General features: G+C 46.6%; 7 protein-coding genes across 8 annotated transcripts; 3 read left to right on the plus strand and 4 right to left on the minus strand.

Moving 5' to 3' along the window:
* Window positions 1-493: 493 nt before the first annotated feature.
* On the minus strand, window positions 494-2,565 carry LOC131264368 (hormone receptor 4). The gene is made up of 3 exons (XM_058266671.1): window positions 2,544-2,565; window positions 2,050-2,322; window positions 494-1,983 (listed from the first exon to the last, which is right to left on the minus strand). The coding sequence occupies exons 1-3, from the start codon at window positions 2,563-2,565 to the stop codon at window positions 494-496; spliced, it is 1,785 nt and encodes a 594-aa protein (XP_058122654.1).
* A 3,521-nt stretch (window positions 2,566-6,086) lies between these two features.
* Window positions 6,087-6,407, plus strand: LOC131263832 (uncharacterized). Its single transcript, XM_058266093.1, has one exon. It carries the CDS (start codon window positions 6,112-6,114, stop codon window positions 6,220-6,222), a length of 111 nt encoding a protein of 36 aa, XP_058122076.1. The 5' UTR covers window positions 6,087-6,111; the 3' UTR covers window positions 6,223-6,407.
* LOC131263831 (tektin-4) lies at window positions 6,344-8,219 on the minus strand. The gene is made up of 6 exons (XM_058266092.1): window positions 8,148-8,219; window positions 8,010-8,084; window positions 7,441-7,942; window positions 7,084-7,378; window positions 6,786-7,008; window positions 6,344-6,712 (listed from the first exon to the last, which is right to left on the minus strand). The coding sequence occupies exons 1-6, from the start codon at window positions 8,217-8,219 to the stop codon at window positions 6,344-6,346; spliced, it is 1,536 nt and encodes a 511-aa protein (XP_058122075.1).
* Window positions 8,220-8,560: 341 nt separating this feature from the next.
* Window positions 8,561-10,213, minus strand: LOC131263373 (uncharacterized). The gene is made up of 2 exons (XM_058265562.1): window positions 9,319-10,213; window positions 8,561-9,218 (listed from the first exon to the last, which is right to left on the minus strand). Exons 1-2 carry the CDS (start codon window positions 9,829-9,831, stop codon window positions 8,562-8,564), a joined length of 1,170 nt encoding a protein of 389 aa, XP_058121545.1. The 5' UTR covers window positions 9,832-10,213; the 3' UTR covers window position 8,561.
* Window positions 10,214-11,475: 1,262 nt separating this feature from the next.
* Window positions 11,476-12,482, plus strand: LOC131263115 (spindle and kinetochore-associated protein 1-like). Its single transcript, XM_058265271.1, has 3 exons — window positions 11,476-11,846; window positions 11,907-12,219; window positions 12,284-12,482. The coding sequence occupies exons 1-3, from the start codon at window positions 11,517-11,519 to the stop codon at window positions 12,439-12,441; spliced, it is 801 nt and encodes a 266-aa protein (XP_058121254.1). The 5' UTR covers window positions 11,476-11,516; the 3' UTR covers window positions 12,442-12,482.
* LOC131263114 (mediator of RNA polymerase II transcription subunit 6) lies at window positions 12,360-13,529 on the minus strand. The gene is made up of 3 exons (XM_058265270.1): window positions 13,249-13,529; window positions 12,904-13,184; window positions 12,360-12,816 (listed from the first exon to the last, which is right to left on the minus strand). Exons 1-3 carry the CDS (start codon window positions 13,446-13,448, stop codon window positions 12,497-12,499), a joined length of 801 nt encoding a protein of 266 aa, XP_058121253.1. The 5' UTR covers window positions 13,449-13,529; the 3' UTR covers window positions 12,360-12,496.
* Window positions 13,530-14,554: 1,025 nt separating this feature from the next.
* On the plus strand, window positions 14,555-23,104 carry LOC131262437 (regulatory-associated protein of mTOR). Of its 2 annotated transcripts, none has more exons than XM_058264440.1 (4): window positions 14,555-14,667; window positions 15,550-18,663; window positions 20,512-21,830; window positions 22,884-23,104. In XM_058264440.1, exons 2-3 carry the CDS (start codon window positions 15,611-15,613, stop codon window positions 21,665-21,667), a joined length of 4,209 nt encoding a protein of 1,402 aa, XP_058120423.1. In that variant the 5' UTR covers window positions 14,555-14,667; window positions 15,550-15,610; the 3' UTR covers window positions 21,668-21,830; window positions 22,884-23,104. The 2 variants fall into 2 exon arrangements, with proteins under 2 accessions (XP_058120423.1, XP_058120422.1); XM_058264439.1 differs by having other exon boundaries at window positions 14,600-15,236.

Raw genomic sequence — 23,104 nt, forward strand, 5'->3', positions numbered from 1 at the left:
AAATGTAACGATTAAACAAGCTAAACAATTGATAATCGTCGTCCTAGCACTAACTAACAAATGATACACATGAGCATATTATGCAAAATTTTAAACATTTGAAAAGAAACTTTAAATCGTCTAAAAGGCAGTTAAAATTAAAAACAATAAATGAACGGTTCAAAAAGAAATACGATTAAGTAAACAAACAATTTCAAGTGAATGTTGACAGAAAAGTGATTAACCAAGTGAACTTTAAACTTTACGTAGAATAGGAGCGTCTTCTAGTCACCAAGTTCTCTTTATCATTTGCAGCAACTCACCTATCACGATGTTGAATTAGAGCATTTGAAAAAAAAATAGAAACATCTATATACAATACGACTTTTCGTCCCTCTCTCTTTCCCTCTATCTATACATGGCCATGCAATGGCTCTCTTTTTCCACCGAGTAACTAACATGCGTATCGTCCGACCCACGACGGCGTTTGATGGCCACCGAGTGTCGTCTGGCGTCATACGTAGTACTCCTGGGAGCTGACACTTTCGGCAATCAGTTGCTTCACCGAAGGTACCAACCCTGCTCCGCCACCGTTGCCACTTCCGCTACCTCCTCCTGAACCACCGGTGCCACCGCCAACGCAAGTTCCGTTGTGCTGAGTGCTGCTCAGATGCTGCTGTTGTTGCTGCTGTTGCTGTTGTTGTTGTTGTTGCTGCTGCTGCTGCTGCTGCTGCTGCTGTTGCTGCTGTTGATGATGGTGCAGATGGTGTTGCTGCTGACGAGATTGCTGCTGATACTGTTGATGCTGTTGGTGCTGTTGTTGGTGTTGCTGGTGTTGCGGGTGTTGTTGCTGCTTCTGTTGTTGAGCTTGATGTTGTTGCTGCTGGAGGACGTTGGCCGTCTGCTGTTGATGCTGTTGCTGCTGCTGAGCTGCTGATTGTTCTCGCTGGCGCATCTGCAGTGTCTGGATGAGTTCGTCGCGCTCCTGTTTGATCTTGGCCAGCTCCACCTTCATCTGCTGCATCTCGTGGTGAAGGTGACGGTTGGTGAGCTCTAGATCATGGCGCTGCTGGAGTCGCTTCGATCGGCAGTTCTGTGCGTAGCCACGGTTCTTTAGCGTTCGCCTTTTCTGCTTCAACCGCACGACCTGATCGCGGGGACAACCATGGAGCCGCTTGTTCAATTCGCGCACGGATAGCGTCATCAGGAGATCGTCGTTGATCAGGTCCTCCGACGATAGCCCGTTTCCAGAGCCCGATCCACCGAGCCCGTTGTAGCAGCTTCCGCCACCACTGCTGCTGGTTCCGTTTCGTGGCGAGATCGTCGAGCTCGTCGAGCTGACCGAGTGCGGGCGATTCGGGTGCAGCGAGTGATGGTGATGGTGGTGATGGTGGTGGTGCGGGTGCGAGTGCTGATGCGACGCCGTATGCATGTTGAGCGGACTGAACTCCAGCTGTGCCGCCGTGATATGGTGATGATGGTGCTGGAAGCCACCGCCTACTCCACCCCCAACACCACCACCGTTGCCAGCTCCATTCGCACCAACGCCATTGATGCCACCGCCCAACATTCCATTCTGGCCATTCGGACCTCCGCCGGACACCGCCAGCACACTGGCGTACTCCTTGCGATCCATCCACTCACCTTCCGGACCGATCGAGCAGTGGAGTGGCCGCAGATCGAGCGGTTGCTCACCACGCATCGTCTGCGGTAGGAACATCATTTCCTCGACCAGGCCCGTCTGTGAGCGGGTGCTGTAGAACGGACCCCCACCGTAGCCACCGGTGCCCGCCCCGGCTCCTGTTACTGCACCGGAAGAGTTTGGCGAACCGATGACCGGCGGCGTTTCCGGTGGAGTCGATGGAACACCACTGATCGGTGGATTGAACAACATCGGCTGACCGTGCGTGGGACCACCGACATGTGTGAACAGGTCCCCTGCACCGGGCGAACAAGCGTGCAGCTTCCGGGCGTCCTCCAGGTGCCATCCGCCGCCACCACCACCTCCTCCTCCACCACCACCACCAACACCTACAACACCACCACCAGTTCCAACGCCGACGATCCCACCCGCCACAACGCCATTACTGACCGCCTTCAACCGGATCGGCACCAGGACACCGTTCTCGTCCACCGTGGCCCCGTTCCAGACATTTTTCGAACCCAACCCATTCGCGAGCACCGAGTTGGGGCTGGTGTCCTCGCGCTTTACATTCGGTCCGGTGTCGTGGTCCAGGTGCTCTAGGACGAACTCCTGTATGTAGTTATCACCGAAGCTGGGCTCTTCGAGATTCATCACTCTAGCTAGTCGGTCGAACGGGAGTTTCATAAAATTGGCACACACTTTTCCCAACCAAGATCACACTTCTTTTCACACGCTTTGCCTAGACAGCCGTACCCTACCACCTGTAGACCTTTCGCAGTAACCGTATTCACGAAGTCCAGAATGCTTAGAGTCCGCAACAACAATGATCTACTGATTCTGAGACCTCCCTTATATGTTTACAGTTGACTTGGTATGGCTCTTTTAGATTATTCTGAGCGGGAAAGTGTAAAGACCTTACACCTTGAAAACACTTGGCTCATTTCCTTGCGAACTTCCTATCACATTCCTTGGCATAACATCTCCAGGGAAGTACTCGTTTGTACGTTGTCTTTCGCACCGTCTCTGGCGCTGTTTATCTGGTTGAAAATGGGACCATACACTTTTTTTACATAACTCTTACGCTTGTTCGCTCCACACATGAAACTTTTTTCGCTTTTCCATCCACTGAAGCAACGTGATTTCGTATACACGGAAGCACTAACTGGCACTAACGGGGTCTAGAACTTCCTAGGACGACCAGACCGGGGTTTATTTGCCGGTGGGCAACCAAAACAGTCACATGAAAACGAAACAATAGACAGCCAGGCAAGTGTTGGGCTTATTGTCGGCTCACTTTAGCACTCGATCACTCGGGGTTGGGGCCAGGAATGCCTCGCTGGGACCCACTGACCATTCCAAACAAGTACCGCCCTGTCCGGTAAGCTGGTGGGGTTGGGTTTATTTTCCTTTTTATGTGAAAACAAATAGGAAACAATTACTACAGTGTGTGAAAGCGACGCTTCAACAACATTGGCAAAATGGTGACAACATTTAGAGCGATGTACTAATGCGGTTCTACGTTGGTTTTGTTGGTCACTCTCTAGATGGTTGTTGTATTTTTCTCCCAGTTATCCACCCCCTTTTGGCTAATGGGTTCTTTTGCACTTTTCACCGACCACAAGCACTCTTTTGTTTTTGCTAGAAAGTCGAGAAGTTCTCGCGAACTTTTGTTACCGCAAACAACCCCCGTATGCCGTAACACTTTCACCACTTTCTCGGGACTGAATTTTCCTTACCACGTGATTCATATGTTATCCATGTGTCTCTTGTTTTGGAACATTGTATATTTCCTGTTTTTGGCGTTTTTTTTCCTAACGTAGTTTTTTCGGAAACATTTCACAAACCACGACCCTTTAAGACTATCAGCAGCAAATCACCACAGCTTCCATTCGAATGTTTTGGTTTAGATTTTCTACTGCCACGCTTTGTTTGGAGGAAAGCAAGTGGAAAAGTGTTTCCGTACGATTGATATCCTTATGAACACTACTGTTTCCGTATGTCGAGCACAATTCCCTTTTCCACAAAAGGCACCGAAAATACCGACAGTTTGCAAACTGCGCCGTTCGAATAAAAACGATGTGCATCGGTCCACTACTCGACGACAAATAGTCCACCGGAATTTGTTCGTTCTACACGCACGCGTTGCACTAACATCGCGCACGTCGGAACCGCAGACACGATGACTCCACCCCTCATGTAGGTGTAAAAGAGACCAGTATGTCGAAAACCGCGACAACACGATCATTGTGCAAATAAAAACGGATACCTCAGGTTCATCGAATTGGTTGTGTATGTGAAGCTCCGCCCAAGTCTCGATTTGGTAGTGTTTGATGGAACATTGTGAAGTGCGCATAGTCGTATTTATAGTTAAAAGTTTATGTTTTGGTATTTGCGGCTCGCAAGCCTTTATGAATCGGCACGTTTAAACAAATTAATAAAATTTTCACAAGAGCAGCAATCAAAACAAATCATTTTCGTGCAATAGATCAAACTCGAATATTTGCAAAAGAAATATGCTGAAACCAAATCAACCTGTTGGAACTGTATTAAGAGGTTGCTATGCATTCTTTAAAGTTTTGTAAATAATATTTCCATTTCAGAAAAGTAGTTTTCTAGTATTTTCATGAAATATTAATTTCACCATTTAAAATAATAATAAATTTCCAAAAATATTGTGATTTACAAATTTTGTCGGCCCTCGTTTAGTTCTACATTTCTTCGTTCTCGTTAATTTGCTTATGAACTGCCATTTCATATATTTTTCTCTTATTTTAATCCTGGATGCTGAAAGTAACCATATGTATGTTACGTTAATTATTTTTTTTAGTGCTAGATAATTTTTTGTTTCTTTATGTAATAACTACTGAACAATCACCACTCGTTTTTTTATTGACTTTGAGTAACAGAAAAGTTAAGTCATTAATTTAAAGAAAAAGATAGTCGAGTACCAATAGTACAATATTTTATTTAAATTTGTTTCGTGCTCGATGTTTTTCTAACATATTATTTATTTATTGAAATTCAAAACGGTCGGACCTAGTTTTCTCGTTCACAGTTCCTTTGAAAGGACCGGCCTAAGGTTCCCAGATATTGACAACCAAGCTCCGCTTCGTTTTAAGAACCTTGCTACTGTTATAGTGTTGGGAAAATCGATTCCCGTTTGGGATTCCAATCTTTCGATTCGAATCCATTTGGAGATCCGGATCTCCGAATCCGAATCCCAATCCGTCATACCATACACGCTTTCCAGACTGCACCGTCGCGTAACGCGACATCGCCTGACAGGCGCTGAACTCCATGCAAAAAAAACCTAGCGCGATTCGCGCGACATCGCGCAAGGTTTTTTTTATACGGAGTTCATCTCCTGTCAGGCGACGTCGCGCTGTAGTGTGGACCCCGAGATACATGCACATCTTACTCGGGGTCCACACTACAGCGCGACGTCGCCTGACAGGAGCTGAACTCCATATAAAAAAAACCTTGCGCGATGTCGCGCGAATCGCGCTAGGTTTTTTTTGCATGGAGTTCTGCGCCTGTCAGGCGACGTCGCGTTACGCGACGGTGCAGTCTGGAAAGCGTGTTACTCGGGGTCCACACTACAGCGCGACGTCCCGTCACAAAACGCGACGTCACCTGACAGGCGGCCGAACTCCATACAAAAAAAATGTCGCACAAATCGCGCCAGTGTAGAAATAGCGAAAACCGCGACGTCACGCTAGCTCTTGTCAAATGTTAATTCGAAACGTAAACAAACCGACAGCTGGACAAAACATAAACAAACCGAATCATAAACTCGAACAAAACGAGCAATATTCTTCACGAAACATCGGGTTTTTCGTTGTACTACTTATTTTTAGGCTTCACAAATGTAATTCAGTTATCAAACTCCATTTTAATTGATATTTTTACCAAAGTTTTTTCGGGTGCCGAAACGTAAACAAACTGCTCTTCAACAAGTAGGAGATGACGGAAAAATATATATCTCCTACGGTGGGGCAAAATATCGTCGTTGTCTGTTTTAGTTTCTTTTCTCAGTGAATTTCAAATGTAGAATCGCCAAACTTACTCAGAGGGCATAAAATAAGTAGTTAAACAAATATCATGCATTACTATGTCAAAATTCAACAAAAATTTTTCGCCAAGTTTGCGCCCCGATGTAATACATATTTCCACATACTCCCATATTTCTGTCGCGCTTGGCTTGCGCAATTGTTCTGCCGAAACTGGGTCAAGTCAGAACCGAATCAAATCGCGTCCCAAACAAATCAAATCAGGTTCGAATCCCAAACAAATCAAATCTGATTCGAATCCTAATCGAATCAAATCTTTAGAATCCGTCAAATGGGACTCGAATCTTTAGAATCCGTCTAGGGATCGAATCTTCAAATCTTCGTAATTGAGATTCTGCCAACACTATACTGTTGTTACCGTAAAAATGTAAACAAAGTTGTGCAAACCGGTTTGTTTAACTGGTTCAGCGTCGGAAAATGGAAGAAGATATCAGTTACTACGTTTATATTACGCTTACACTCGTGCCAGTTTATTTAGCGTTCAAGCTCATACAATGGATGGGCTGGGAACTGTTTGTCAATAACTAAACGTTACCCGGGACAGTGCCAAAACAGAAACCAAAGCCGAAAGACAGTGCATCGAAATCGCCCCAAGAAGAGGTGCATGTGATTGTAAAACTATTCTAAAAAATTCCACACAATTTAGTTGTTAATATCCGCTTAACGCCGTAGATGACGGAAAATGTGATCTCAGCAATTGACAACGGTCTCGGTCGATGGCGATGGTGCGTCGTTTGAGCATAATTTCGCGTTCCAGCTCGTTGCGACGATTTACGAGTTCTTGTTTAATATCCTCCTCCTGCTTCAACTGGGCATTCATAGCTGATGTACCCTCCTCGAGCGATTTGACCTCGGCTATTAGAAGTGCCTGCGGCTGGTCACGACAGTTTTCCACTCTCGGACGTTGATTTCTGTTATCGAGCCGTGTGTGGACAACCATCATACCGTAATCCATGTTACGAATAGCTACCTGCAGCTTTCCGATCTGTATTTCAGTGTCTGCCAAGCGTTGCAGCGTCTGAAAAAGGAGGTGTACGTTGAATAAATCATTCCGGTATGCATAACACGGTGATCAACACGGCCTATCTTACTGTTCGCAAATCAATCTCAAGCTTCTCTCGGATTTCTTCCATGCAAGATATGCGTGTTGCCAACGCCCGCTCTACACAATCCGCTTGCGTTCGCAAATCTCGGGCGGCATTAGTAAGTATGGCATCAAGTGTATTACGTAGCTGTTCCGACTTACGGCGGCAATCGTTGAACATATCCAAAGTTTCACGAGTAAATTTTTCCCAGTAGATCTCGGTAGATTGCCTGAAAGACGCAACAAAAGGGAATTACCCAATCAAATACGTGTTCCAAACCATTTTTGAATATCTTTTAGCACACTCATTCGAACAGCGTGTCGCTCCGGGCTTGAACAGAGTGTTGGTCGACTGGTTGCGCAGGTTACAATTGATAGCATCGTTCTCGTGGGCCATCTTCTTTTCGCTCCAGTCGAATTCCATCCTTTGCCGTACTGCGCGATTGTCGCTTTGCTGTTGTTCAATGTTCGCCAGAGTTTGCAATAGGATCGCTTTTATCTCGGATATAAGACTTATTTCACGTATGAGCTCCTCTTCTGGACGGTCGCGGATCAATTCAGTGTCTGGACGTCCTGTACGACGTTCGAGGCATTCGTTCGCTATGATGAGATGGATGTTGGATAAAAATGATGTGTTCTACTGTAAGCTAGCCATAACTCACCGATTGCTTCTGGCATACGTAGAACCGCGAGCGATTGCTTCAAGCGCCGACGCTGACGTTCAAGAGCCGTTATTTCTTCCTGCATTGCAGAAATGGCTCGATTCAGCTCACTCTTTAAATCGTCGATATTCTTAGCGCGCACATGCAAACTCTGGGTGCAATCGGTTTGCGTCTTGTCCGCCGTGGCGTAGGTGCGTATGATGGTGTTTTTGCTAGTGTTTTCTACCTTGACGCTATGGTCAACCGTAGACTGACACGCGGCTATGATGTCCGCATTTCTTTGACGCCATTCGTCCACACTGTAGCGCGTAATGCTGTACTGATTAACCACGGGACGTGTTCCAGTTTGCCCAGACAGCGCACCCCAATCGACGCGACCCGTAGCCCAAGGACCAATGGGACCCATCAGTTTTGCCAAAGGATAACCATCCGAATTGCCATCCCTTTGCGGTAGATACGGTGGTGGCTCGCTTGCTGGCAAACCGACCGGATTTGTTTGTAGCTTTTACAAAAAGAAAAAAAATCAAATTTGCTTCTAACACTAATTAATAACTACATTCAATGTTTACCTCCTTTTGATATGCATTAATATCAGCTACTGTAGGTTCCCTGGGAGTGTGGAAAGGATTATCCAAAGAAGTTTCCTGCATCGAAAACAATATTTTTAGGTAATAAACAAGTTTTCCGTACCCCCAACTATCACTTACCGTTTGAATTGGTTGGTGTTCAATACAAACAGATGCACAAGGGGTACACGGCGGACAATTTAGTTGAGCCATTTTACTTTAATTTCACAATTTGCAACCACGCCGAAAGAAATGCTTTCACAGTCAAGACTTTCGCAAGTCTGGCATCCACAACCCCTGGTTGCTAGGTTAATTGTTATGAGGAAGCATGAAATGTTTCTAGGAAACGGTTGCTTTGTATCCATTCGCCGAACTTTTCTAGCCTCCCGAACCGTCGGAAGAAAATGTCCTTTTTCGAAATGTTTCATGCCGACAATGAATACAGGGATGATATTTGGCAAATTAATACTTTCTCTTTGCATAACATCAGGCGTGTGTTTACGTAACCAACTGTTAATTTTTTTTACAATTCAAAAACATCAATCTTTGCCCATATTACAAATCTTTTATTATATCAATAAGAACCGGATTTACAATTTGATTGCACCTATCCATCTCTTTTAACGAGAAATCGATATCCTCAAACAAGCCCTTTAGGGAGGATTCATTTTTAATCAAGCCGGACAACGCTTCCACGTAATCCTTAATGCTACGCTCCAGTTCCATAATGTGCGCTGGCGGTCGACTGCCAAAAGGGTTTGAAATGAGGATATAATTAGAATTATTCCAACCATGCCGCAGCAAACGGCCGGTAGCGGAATAGTGAGACACGCTTTCCTCTGGCTCGGAACCATCCGAGAACCAGATAGTTTTTCTGACTTCCTTCATGGTTTCGGATATTTTCCCATCCAGTCTCGAAGGTGCCGCTGTTGGGACAGCAGGTGAAATTTTATGAATGCAATTGCCAACCCTGCCCTGAACGTCAACCGTCTGACTGCAGATTTCGCCAACAAAGTTAGTCAGGATCAAATACCGTAGCAGCAGCAGTTGCAGCCCATCCGGGACGATAATTTGTTGCCCGTTACTATGGTCGCCACACTTTTCTGCCGTGCTCAGCAAGCCTTGAAAGCTTGCGGAATGTAAGCCATCACTCTCTTGCCGGTAGGCCGTTACGTGGTGTTGTTCGTCAAAGTAGAGCTGTATTTGCTTTTCCTATTAAAAGAAACCGAATAGCAAATATTTGAGAATGACGCATTTGCAATCAGTAATTGATATGTTAATTAACACCTCGTAACAGGATCGATCAACTAACCTGCCTTGTGTTGCCCGCGATCAGCGTTTCACATTTTCGCTCTTGCAACGGGCGGCAATTTCGATCCGCAAACGACATCAGCTCACTTTCGGCCGTGCGTCCGAAGAATGTGAGTCTGGTACTGGAAAATGCTGCTAATACTTCTTCCGCTATCAAGCTGACGTTGATAGCGGCGCCACCCACTATATTTTCGCTTCCGTCGCAAACCAAAAGCATTTCACTGAAGCACAGCTTCTTCATGATGTCTTCGCTGATCGGATGGCGCAGAATGTCCCAAAGCTGATGCACCCGGTGCGCGACCGGTGTAATGCTGAAGATTTCCTCGCTGCCATCGTTCGCCGCAACGGTGGAGCGGTTGGATTCGGTTTTCTGCGCATCGTTCAAGCTGGTCTGCCGGATAAAATCCTCTGATAAATTGTACATGCATTGTTCAATTTCGAAAACTTTACTACTTTCACTGGGATCGCTTCGCTTGGCATGGGATCGGAATTTAAAAACGGAATTTGAAGGCATTTTGATGCGAACGGAATATTCAACAATCAATCTAACCTTTTCAGCGACCAACAGACGACCAAAGCGAACCGATCAGACTCAAAGCACAGCACGGTATGTCTCTAAACTGTTCATGTGCTAATGAGCAAAGTGGATCGAGTAAGCTACGGCGTAGTCGCTACAGACAAGTTTGAATCGAGATACGCCTTTCTACCAATTTCTACCACCACTGCACTGCAGATGAAATGAAATACATCAAGCTAGTTGCCATCAATATGCTAAATGATTCGCAATTGTGAGATCGTTTGTAAATAATCTTTCGGAAACGGGAACGTGTTCGTAAAGTCGTCCAACGGAACTACTACCAAATCGTATCTGCTGCCTCGTCGTCGTGACGATTACTACATTTGAAGGTGTAATAGCTTGCAGCTAGCTACGTACAGAGGATGAGCTGAAAATAGATTGCCGCTGATAAATGCAAGCACGCTTCATGCAAGTGTCTCCGTTTGTCCTTGTAGGTGTGGTATCGCAAGCTTTTGCGTCTTTTTGCATAACGCATCAGCCATCGGGTATGGATGCAACTTTGTTGCAATCGAAACACGTTCTGTAAAATAAAGAATACTTTGTACGGCTTGCAAAGAATGTAAATTTAGAATTTTTTTTTATTCTTCCATATCAATTTATAAGTACGATGACAAGTTAATCAGTTTAAGTCAGTTTTGCTAATTCGACATAACGTTAATACACTGATACAGAAATGCTCCTGGCACTTATGAAAATAATCTAGAATGTCCAGAATCACCACCACGTACGAACAATTGTATATTGTAGAAAATCAAGATTTTTGAAACGAGTTACGTAGTAAATTTCATAATTTCGTAATGGAGCGGTGCCTGGTTTGTTACAGATTTCTGATTTTTTTATAGTGAACACCATCTATCGTGTTCACTTCCAACACTTTGAAAAAATACATTTAAGCCACGCCGGCCACGTGGCCTGCGTGGGAGCACGTGCACGAGAGAAATATCGTGTTGGGATTTCTTTTTGTACTATTCCTTGGTGAAGGCATACAAGAAAAGTATTTTTAAGAAGAGCAATCATGTAACATGTATTTCAATACGACGGTGGGAAGGAAGCTAGCTAAAAATAGGAATCAAGAGTTTTAGACAACGTTAATTAGACAGCGTGGAGAAATAAATTAGGGAATGTTATTCAAATCGACTGGAATTTGAATTTTTATTCTATAAACTAAAAGCCTTTGAAAACAATTCGTTCGAAGAATGTGTAATGAAGATAAAAGATGTTTACAGTGTCTTTAATCTGATTCCGTCAAAATCTTCCATATACTATAGAGGTTCCGAACAACACTACAGATTTCCCGAACGATATGTCACAAATCCAAGGTCTAAACAAGACAGATATCCAACGAAAATTTTCTGGAGTGGTTGGAACATGCAAATACAATAACCACAGGATTCGAGAGTTTTATGAAAATTTTGTAGATTTGTTCAACTTAAAAAGGCTAATCATATAAATGATTGGTTGCATAAACATTTTGCATATTTCTTTGGGAATTATTTCAAAATGAACTGTCATAACAAATCATGCTGTGAATAGACCTCTCTCTTCCACTATAGACCTTGAACCAATCCTTCGAATCTGAAAACCATAACCGACTTCTGTTGTTTTGCATCAAACGCTCGAACATGGATACTTTAGAAGCATTGTTCCAAAAGCAAATCGATACAATTCAACGTATAGAGTTGTTTTTAGACATCTACAAGTGTAAACAGCACGTTTCGGAGGACTTGCGGGAGCTTCGGTCGGACGTTCGCGTAGCCAGTGAAAAATTACACCGGACCAGGGAATACCTCGAAACCGATCGGAGGCAGGTTTCATCCCAATTTATTGAAATAATGCGTAAGATGAGGAGAAACGAATTGTTAATGCTTCATCTCCTAGAATTGGCTCCATCCAACGTAGATAATACTGCATCCAAACCCGCACCCAAGATACCTTCGGATGTGTTGAAAGAGGTACGCATATGGAGCCGTGAATGATGTGAGGTGATTAAACAAGCAGGAAATCTTTCGCAGGTTCAAAATGAAAATCCAACGAAGATGTATCTTGCGGACTACTCAAAGTCCCCATTTACGGTACGCTCAAAACACAGAGCTATGAAGTTCTACGACTTTGATGCGGAAATTACCGAAGAACAGTTTGATTCCATACCCAAATACTTGAAAGGTAGGATGCAGCTTTCTGAGCTCACCCAGTTCTTGCAAGGAGAAATTATCAAATGCTTTGAAGACAAATACGCACTGATGTACAAGCAACGGAAGGCTATACCGAACCAACAGGATGTGACTGCTTGGAAGGAGTACAATAATTTACAGGCGAACTTCCCTGGTGAGTAGGATTGTCGGTGGAAATTCGGGAATGATGTGTAACGACAGATGATTAATGCTTTTAGGACACAGCTTTATTACACAAGATGACTTGACGCGGAGAACAGGAAAAGTGCTAGACAAGAAAAGCTACTCGAAACTGCAGATGTTGCGCCATCTCCACATCCTGCAGGAGGTACGCTCCGATGGAATAGTTTATTTTCTTTGGGTTTTCAATAAATGAGAGTGGATTTTAATCATTAAATATATTTTTTTAAACGCTGACATTTAGTGTAAAACTACATTTTCATTTTCTTCTCTACGGGAGCATCGCTGTTTCCGCCCCGACCGCCACTGCCATCGGAAGGCTCCTGTTTAATAATAGTGTGATCTGAAGCTGAGTGGTCGTTTTCACTGCCCGCACCGCCGTGATTGTTATTTGCATTGATATCGGTTCCAGTTCCGCCAGCTGTACTGTTTGCAACCTGCGGCAGCGGAAGAGGAAATTTTCTGAGAAGGTCTCCGAGCAACATATCCACCCGTTGACGCTGAAAGATGGAGCTCGGTTCCTCCTTCACCGGAGCCTCTTTTTTCGTCTGTGTTTTCGTCTTTTCCGCAACTATACCAAACGAAATCCTGATGTCAGTACTTTGGAAATTTTATCACACAAAATGTATACCGCACGAATCATGGCTAGGTGACTTACTGGCTTTGTTAGAGGAAAAATCCCATGAGTATCCTTTGCTTGGGTGGTAGCGAGAGTAGGAACTGGCCTCATCGAATGCCGTCTGCAAATGATGTACGGTCGATAGAATCCTTGAATTGAATACGCTGGCCAGATCTGGTGCCTGGTACACAGTTCCGGCTATGATGTAGTAGTCCGCCATAGGTGTAGCTTCCGTTGGAGAATGCCGATGCTGCTTACGGATCACATAGAGAATAGGATCTTGTACGTGTAGCAGAATGTACTCAACCCCGGTCATATTGCTGTAACAGAAGGGAAGAATTCAATTGTTTTCGACCAAGCTATATCGCTATCATGAACACATACTTTAAAAGTTCTAAGCTTTGGCGCTGCATCCGTACAATCTCATTATTACACGTACGGTCGTAAAATGGATTAGATTTTTCCGAAAAGTAGTCCATCACATTTCCGGGATTCAAAACCGGTATCCAATTGGAATCGTGCCACGATATCCAAAGAGGATTTTCCTGCACGATCGGAGCCAGCCCTAACCTACCCGGATTCATGGCTAAGAAGGGTGATAATTTAATAACAGTAACTTTAAGTTGTAGAAATGAAAGAGCAAACACCACTGTTTGGTAAAACTGCACAAGTCGTCTGTTTTGTTTATTTGATGGATATTTGGCATCGCTTACAAATGGGATATTTTCTAAAATACCCAAACAAACACGTATTTACTTTGGCGGGTCGAATTCTGCAGTAGAAACATTTTCAAACCTTTCAATGCAAAAATTGCTTTACATATTTACTTTAAATTTCATGTTAAAAATCAGATTATATTTTTCTAAACTTTTAAATCTCAACAAAATAATTAAAACTAACAAGAAATACAGAGTTTCCAAAATATCCCTTTCTATCAAACGGGATTTAAATATAATTAACCCTTAAGGGTAGTTGAGCAGGTGATTCTTCAGTTGACACATTGTTAAAAGAAGAGTGATGGGCGAATCGAATAAGATCTAGAATGTGAATCTCATTCCATGATACAAACTGGGCACGCTTATTTTTCGCAGTGAAAGACTCAGTGCAAGCACGAACTTTGATCGGCGAAAACGCATCATGCATCGTTTATACTGCACATACCCAAGGGTTCCTTTGGCGTGATATGTATGACACGCTTTCCAGACTGCACCGTCGCGTAACGCGACGTCGCCTGACAGGCGCAGAACTCCATGCAAAAAAAAACCTACCGCGATTCGCGCGACATCGCGCAAGGTTTTTTTTATATGGAGTTCAGCTCCTGTCAGGCGACGTCGCGCTGTAGTGTGGACCCCGAGTGATAATTGAACGATCGACTTAGTATGAGATTTGAAAGGTGTCGTACGATAAAATCAATATCATATCGAGGAAAAATCGATTTGAATCAAACCTACATCAACTTTCAAATGAAAGTTTAAACGGAATGTAATGAAATCAAGTATTATCAGCATCAAATATAACCAGATCTAATCAAGTCCTAGACGAATCGTATCAGATGAGATTCGAATCCGCCACATGGGATCCAGTCCAATCGAATCCGACAAGGGCTTGAGTCTTTGAATCTTCCGGATCGCGATGCTGCACACTAGATGGCACATCACTAGTCAAATCCCCATCGATTGTGACAAAAAGCGAAATAGGATTTTCATTCTAACCTCCCTTTCTTCGATTAGACGTATTGAGAAGTGTGAAGCGGCGCAATAAAACGTTCGGGAACAGGTCGTGCCGAAGGTTCAATGTACATTTGTATGCATCGTTTCCCTGTAAACACGTTAACGGTTTAGTAAACAGACGCATCCCATGGATTTGAGCGCATAAATTCCATTTGAACCGGTGCAGCAGTGTTATTGCAGTGCGTCCAGTAGTCCCCCGATGCTAGAGGTCCCTGCAAAGGTTTTAAACCACAGCATTCGATTCCAAGTTGTTTGATAGTGGTTCTTCTGGCGGTGGGATTCCCCTCGCGGAAAACAGGCGTCTTAAACGTGTATCACTGAACCATACTCCCCACGAGTCATCGCGTGCGACGGACGCCAGAACGGCGACGAAGGAAGGGTGCGCAACACAACACTGAGCATGGTGGACGTGTTCCGCTGCGGAAAGACGAGATGGTGCTAATACTGTCATAGTACAACACACAAACAGGGCAAAACGAACTTTACTTCATCTTCCGCGGTTGCCCATCAGCTGCAGCACAGCCTACTTCGAACGTGATAAGCGCACGCCCGTAAGTTCGAAGAAACTCGTCCACACAGTGAGCCGATCTGATAACAACAACAAGCAGGCCGGAAGGGATTGGTCGAAACCCTAGTCGAAGGGTGAGTTTGGTTTTGGAAGTGACGATCAAAACATGTGTATTACGTACGTTCAATATATCCGAACACGCGTGGTTCGGGTGCAGCTCGCGTAGATGGTATGCACGTGACACACAATGTTTTTGTTTGACTCTTTCCATTCAGAAGATGCAAAGATGCATTACCTAATGCGCCACCGACTGCGAATGCCCAGTGACTATCTGTGTGTGTTTTTGTTCTAAAATTTTCCACCTAGGATACATCAATGCCTAAAGTGCATCCAGGCCCGTGCAGACCCTTGCTGTGACCAAATCTTGTTTTTCTTCCTTCACCGTAGGCATATTGCAGGGACACGGTGGTAACCTCCTGCCCGGCTGGGTGGGGCCGGTATGTGAATTATGATTGAAACGACGGACAAAGCCAACGATGCCACCCAGCAGGAGGATGAGGACGATGCGACGCTACCGATCAGTTTCGGTAGCGTGCGGCATTCCGGCCGCATCGAGGGCATCAACTGTACGACGCAAAGCTGGCGCGTGAAGGAGCGTATGAAAACGGTCAGTGTGGCCTTGGTGCTGTGCCTAAACGTTGGCGTCGATCCGCCGGATGTGGTGAAGATCGACAAGTGCGCCCGGATGGAGTGCTGGGTGAACCCGTCGTCCGTGTCGCCCAGCAAGGCGCTCGAGCTGATCAGCTTCGCGCTCCAGAAGCAGTACGAACGCTGGCAACCGCGTGCCCGCTATCGCTACTCGCTCGATCCGACGGTGGAGGACGTTAAGAAGCTCTGCACCTCGCTGCGACGGAACGCGAAAGAGGAGCGGGTGCTGTTTCACTACAATGGGCACGGGGTTCCGCGCCCGACGTCGAACGGCGAGATTTGGGTGTTCAATCGTACGTACACGCAGTACATCCCGTTGTCGATCTACGATCTGCAGACGTGGATGGGCGCACCGTCGATCTACGTGTACGACTGCTCGAACGCGGGAATCATCGTGACCAGCTTCCAGGCGTTTGCTGAGCAGCACGAAAACGAAATGGATCAGTTGCGCACTCGTAGCGGCAGCACGGCCGGCCAACAACAAGGGCACGGTCCTGCGGGAAGCGAACGGGACCCGCCGGAAGGGGCTCGAAAGTCGCCCTCGCCATCGATAGGGACGGGGACGGGTGGCCCGACCACGTATCGAAACTGCATCCAGCTGGCCGCATGCGCCGCGGATCAGCTGCTCCCCATGAACCCGAATCTACCGGCCGATCTGTTCACCTCCTGCCTCACAACACCGATTAAGATGGCGCTGAAATGGTTCACGCTGCAGTCGGCCTCGAAGCTGGTGCCGAACGTGACCGAGGAGCTGATCGAAAAAATCCCCGGCCAGCTGAACGATCGGCGGACGATGCTCGGTGAGCTGAACTGGATCTTTACCGCCATCACGGATACGATCGCGTGGAACACGCTCCGGCCCGACCTGTTCCAGAAGCTGTTCCGCCAGGACCTGCTGGTGGCCAGCCTGTTCCGTAACTTTCTGCTCGCCGAGCGTATCCTCCGTGCGTACGATTGTACGCCGGTCTCGAGTCCGGCCCTACCACCCAGCTATCGCCATCCGATGTGGGCGGCTTGGGATTTAGCGCTCGATCTGGCCCTAATGCAGCTGCCCGACATCCTCGAGCGGGGCAAACCATTCCAGCACTCGCCGTTCTTCGAGGAGCAGCTGACAGCTTTCCAGGTGTGGCTCGAAGGCAGCACTGAGCAGCGCAGTCCACCAGAACAGCTGCCGATCGTGCTACAGGTGCTCCTATCTCAGGTGCATCGCGTACGTGCCCTGGAGCTGCTCGGGCACTTCCTCGACCTAGGACCGTGGGCGGTCAACCTAGCACTGAGCGTCGGCATATTTCCCTACGTCCTGAAGCTACTGCAAAGCTCGGCCAAAGAGCTGCGCCCGTTTCTCGTGTTCATCTGGGCCAAGATACTGGCCGTGGACGGTACGTGCCAAATCGATTTGGTGCGTGACCAAGGCCACAAGTACTTCCTGGCAGCGCTGCAGGATACCAACCCGGGTGGCCAGCCGTTCAAGGGTAACCACCGTACGTACGCCGCGTTCGTGCTCGCCAGCATTGTACATAACTTCCCCAATGGGCAGCTGAGCGCGCTGCACGGTCAGCTGGTATCGATCTGCTTGGATCAGCTGAACGACGACAGCAATCCACTGCTGCGGCAATGGCTGGCCATCTGCCTTGGGCATCTGTGGCAAAACTGTGAGGAAGCCTACTGGCCGAGCGTGCGGGACAACGCGAACGAGAAACTATACCCGCTGCTTAGCGACCCGCATCCGGAGGTACGTGCGGCCGCCGTCTACGCCCTCGGGACGTTCATCAGCTCCGTGACGCGGCGGTCGGATCATGCGAACAAAATCGACCGCTCGACCGCGATGCATCTCTTCGCGACGGTCAGCAACGATATGAGCCCGCTGGTGCGGATGGAACTGATCGCCGCCCTCCAGTGGATGGTGCTGTTCTTCGAGACGCAGTTCGTGGCCACGCTGCAGATGGCCGACAGTCCCGAGCGGGCCGGCACCAATCCGATGAAGCGCGTGTCCAGCACGAACAACATTATCGGCAATGTGGGCAAGGCGTCCGTCACGGTCGGTATTTACCAGAAGCTGTGGAATGGGTTCGTTTCGCTCTCGAAAGACCCATTCCCGGAGGTGGCGGCCATGGCGCAGAAGGTCGTCGATTACGTGCGCGCCGAGACGGCCAAGGAGGTGACGGTGTGCGATCGGAGCGGTAGTAGCAGCGGCCACTATAGCAGTGCCTCCAGCGTCAGTTTGCCTCCGTCACCGAACACGCGCGTCAACTATCTGACCGGCGAGTCACCACCTACCGGGCACGGTCCGAGCGATAACGGGAGCCATCGGATCGTCGGTAACCACCATCACCACCCGCACCATCAGACACCCCTGTCGCTCAAGCGAAGGGTAGTGCACGCCCTCAATGAATCGTCCGACTATTCTAGCATCGAAACAACTAGCACCATCGTTGCCGGTCCAACGCAATCCTCGGCATCCTTCACCAGCGGTTCGACGGCTGCAACGGCAACGGCGACAGCGATGGCAGCGGCGACAGCGACGGCGGTGGGGTCGGCCGTTCCGCTAAAGCCTATCGTTGGCACGAAGTTTATCGAGTGGTCGGTCAGCTTCTTCGCGCAGCCCTCGAAGCACATGCACGACACGAAGGAAACCGGGGGCACCGCCGCCAGTACGGATCACAATTCGTACGAGTTCCTCAACCGGCAGTCGCGCCGCGTCCGGAACCAGGCCGTCCGGGAGGAGGGCCGTTCACAGCGCAAGAAGGCCATCTTCAAGCGGCTGGACGTGCAGCATTGGTCTTGCCGGACGCAGCACGCCCCGACGATCATTAAGCTGAACCCCTATGACGAGCAACTAGCCTTCGCGTACAAGTGAGTAATGCGTATCCGTTTGCTTTCATCTTTTTAGACCAGAGGTGCCAAACATGCGACCCGCAAGAGCGATGGCTTCAGCCCGCGACCCCTTTGAAACAATACATGGAGAGTTTTGAGCCTTGACTATTGGCATTCGTTTGAGTAGCAAACATTTGTTGTGAACGCGGTTCCACGTAATGTGAATTTCATACGAGCAAGAGGACTGAATCACCATCATTTTTTGAAAAATCTACAAGAAAGTAATACTCATCATTGTTCCACATCACGCTGACATTCATATATGTGGTGGTGGACATGAGTAAGGGCTTTACACCCTTTTTTACGAGAAAAGCGAATAAATCTACAAGAGTTTTCGCTATGAAATTACAGAAGTGTAGCAGTATATACTATTATAAACGAAAAAACGGCATAAACTGTGCTGTCCTAAATTGCTGAGATCAAGAGAATGTTTCTTGAATTGTCTCAAAACCTGACAATTATCTGAAATTCATTACGGAAAGACGAACAAAACAGATATATTCTGTTAATTAATGTGTTTTAGCGCGCAGAGAAAAGTTTTTCTTTTTACTTTCTTTTTTACCCACTGTTGTAACGACGAATAGAGATCGAATTTTCTAAACGAGACGTGCAAGTGATACGAAATCAATGTTCGCCTTTTTTATTTTCGATCTGAGCTCCATACAACAAATATGTTGTTATTTATAAGTTTATAGAAACTTTGAGCCTTGATCGCTTTTTCGTTTCTAATACAACAAATATGATCGTTAAGTGAACTAAATATGATATAGTTATTTAAACGTATTTTGCAATTCAACATTATTGTGCTTTTTGGTAGAGAGTTAAATTAAAGAGAGATAATTAAAAGTACATAATTACTACAGCTAACTGAATGCTGAACAACTGTAATTTCATTTAGAATGCTCGTGCAGTTCGTCAGCTTCGTTTTCAATGAATACTGTTTATATGTATATTTGTCTCGAAAAATTTATGAAAACCCCTTGCTCTTGTTCACCGCCATAGTGGGATATAATTGATAGCAAATTTATAAGAGAAAATATGTATTATGAGAAATGTGTTAAGCATGCATGTTAAGTTAAAAGCACACTGATAACAGCCAATTTTCATAAATCCAACCAATGTTACATTTTGGCCCGAAAACGTATTTTGGGAGGTAATGCGGCACGCGAGGTCAACTTTGAGTTTGACATCACTGTTTTAGACATTAGTGTCAACAACCTGGGAGTTATTCGCCGGCCAACCCTAACTAAAAACTTCCGTTTCAACTAAACACCTGGTCTCTGAGTAGTCCTAGTTACCCTTCGTAGCTGAACACTTGCGATGCATAAGTTTTTAACTTGTCAAATAACAACACTGTTACTATTTACGTAATGTCTTATTTCCCAAAAAAAAAATTAAGGCTAAATCTTTAAATATGGTATGGTATAAAAAAAACCTACTTCAAAACCCAGTGCCTACTATTCAGTCGTTGAAAGTAAAAATGAAACATCGTGTATGATACGTTTTGATGGCAATTGTTCCTTGTTTTGCACTGCCACTTCTTTGGTTCATTGTTTAATAAGAAACGAATCCGATATTATCAGTTGGCAAGTAAAACACCCGTTGTTCAGTTGAAGTGCAAATGTTTAGTTACGGTTGGCATGTAGATTGAGACGCAAGTTGACGGTTGGACTCAAAGCCGCTGTGTGTCCCTTATGAAAAAAATCTCTAGCGGTTACTCAACTCGTGTGCCTTTCGCAATTCTTGCTCTTAAAAATAGTCTGAAATGCTTTAAAAGTACAGAATTTCTATTTTGTAATAACATTTGCGTTTGTCTTGTCTCCACAGGGATCGCGTTATTGTAGTGAATATGAGTACGGATGCAACGTACAGCCTTGTGCCGCAGAGACAATCAGGCAACGGGAGCGGCAGTGGCAGCATGGGCGGAAGCAGTCAACACCTCCAGCCGAACGTGCACCACCAGTCCCAGTCAATGCACACCCAGCACGCACCCCCGCATCGGTTGATCAGTCAGTCGATCAGTTTCCTCGAGCAGCACCACCACGCGCAATCGCACCAGCCACAATCGCTTCAGCACCAGCTGCGACCATCCTACGAATCGCTGTCCGGCGGAGGTGGCTTCATCTGTCCGGTGCTGAGCGTCACGTCGCTCGAGTTCATCAACGCGCACGACGTGGCGCTGGTGATGGCCGGGTACAGCGACAGCACGGTACGCCTGTGGCGACCCGAGGACGCGAACGGCGATAACTGTTTGCTGTCCGCCTGGCACGGACTGCTGGATTTCAACACCTCCAGTCTGTCGAAAGTTAGCTGCATGGAGCCGGCGCCCCTCGCCGCCCACGGCAGCGGCTCGGCGGCACCCGGTGGCCTAGTGCTGGCCTGGCATCAGCGCTCGCAAACGATCTTGGCCGCCGGCGAGGCGAAGTACATTCGCCTGTGGGACGCCGAACGGGAGATGCGAATCTGTGATATACCGAGCGGCTCCGATACGGCCGTGCTAAAGCTGTCGTGCGCTCCGAACGGGCTGTTTGCGGCCGGTTTCTACGATGGCAGTGTGCGCCTGTTCGATAGCCGTTGTCCGCCTGCGGATGCGCGCCTGGACACGATCCGGGAGCACGTGAATCCCATACTGACGTTGTGCATGCGTGACGACTGCGAATCCCTCGTGACGGCCTGCACCGGCGCGGTGGTGCGGCTGTACGATCTGCGCAAGCAGGGCGGTTCGCTGCAGCACTGGAGTGCCGGATCCGAGGTGTCGGCGATGGCGATCCACTCCAGTGCGGACATACTGGCTTGTGCGTCCAACCAGATCGTCATCTACGGACTGGACGGAGCGGTGCTTGGGCAGGGTCGTAGCAGCGAGGGCTTCATGGCGACGAGGAAAGGGGTCGCCTCGTGCCTGTCGTTCCACAAATACAAGCTCAACCTGGCCGCCGGGTACAATGACAACACGGCAGCGGTGCTAGTGCCCGAGCGGAAGTAGGAGAAGACCGTCTCGTCCGTGTGCTCTCGTCGCTACCCGAGGAAGAAGGTAGATCGGTCTAAACAACGTTAGCTTTATTACCAGTGTAGCCTACAGACAATGCAAGCAGCAGCTGCCAGCAAGCCGATGCAAGCCAAATCAAGCAACGCACGAAGCTTCCCAGGTAGGAAACCGTACAAATAATTTTAGTAATTTTGTAATATTGCATCCGTCTATTAGCAGATTTACAAGCGATCAGCCCAGTTTGTTCAGTGCGAAATCAGTAAAACTTTTGTATATGTTACATGTAGTGTTGTGCTTCATGAATCTTTCGATGAAATTCATTCATGTGGATCTTCTGCAACGAGTGATTCGATTCACGAGTCGAATCTTGAATCCGATTAGAGAGATACACGAATCTCTAAGATTAATGAATCTCGAAGATTCGTGAATCTCCAAGATTCATGAATCTCAAAGATTCTCGATATCCAAGATTCTTAATAGTCCAAGATTCACGAGTCCCGGCATGGCTAGAATTTGGAAAAATGCAACAAATGAGAGTGTACGTGTTTTGACTAGCGTGTGTGTGTGAGCCTGTACTACGTACGGCATTTGCTTGTGCGTCGTCAGCTGACTAGGCTGGCTGAGCATTGCTTCGACGAGCACTGCTACTTTTTAGTAGGCTTTGGCTATTAAAAACGATAGCCAACAAAAAATGATAAAGAAAAATGGTCTGTGTGGAAATATTACCAAAATTGGTGTGCCAGTCAAATTCAGTTGAGCCAGGCCAAAGAGAATGAAAAAAATCATTAGAAACAGCGATGCACGTCTGCTCTAGAAAAATGTATAAAACATCGGTCAGCTGACGACGCACAAACATATGTCGTACCTAAAACAGTCTCACACACAAACGCTAATAAAAAAACATGCCCCCTCATTTTCTAGTTCCGCCTTCCCAAATTTTTGCTAAACCGGGTTTCACGAATCTTGGAGTTTTACGAATCTTGAAGATTCATGAATTTTGGAGAATCATGAAACTCTAACATGAAGATCCAGATTCATTGATTCTTTTCAAAGATTCATTAAGATTAAATAATCTGAATCAGATTCACACAACACTAATTGCATGTTGTTATGGCCCTTAAAGTTGAGGTTATCCGTTAAGCAACTTGTACGTTTCTGTGATACCATCATCAACGAACTTAAAAAAAAAAGTTTAATTTTTCTCTCATTTCAGGCAGAATTGCACTTTATTTTCCAACAAACACAGAGACAAAGGAAAGGCAGCCCACAAGCACCTCTTTCCCCAACAATCCCGGTCCCATCTATCCTAGATCCCAGGGCGTGCGAATCCTTCCCAGCCTAAGAAGTCCGAGCGAAACGGCCGGGAATGCAGTCGCGGATACGGATGGTTTGCGTGCGGTGCAGAAACGAAATGGAAAGAGAATGCCATGCCAT

Source organism: Anopheles coustani, chromosome 2 (assembly GCF_943734705.1).
Source record: "Anopheles coustani chromosome 2, idAnoCousDA_361_x.2, whole genome shotgun sequence".
Lineage (NCBI taxonomy): Eukaryota > Metazoa > Arthropoda > Insecta > Diptera > Culicidae > Anopheles > Anopheles coustani.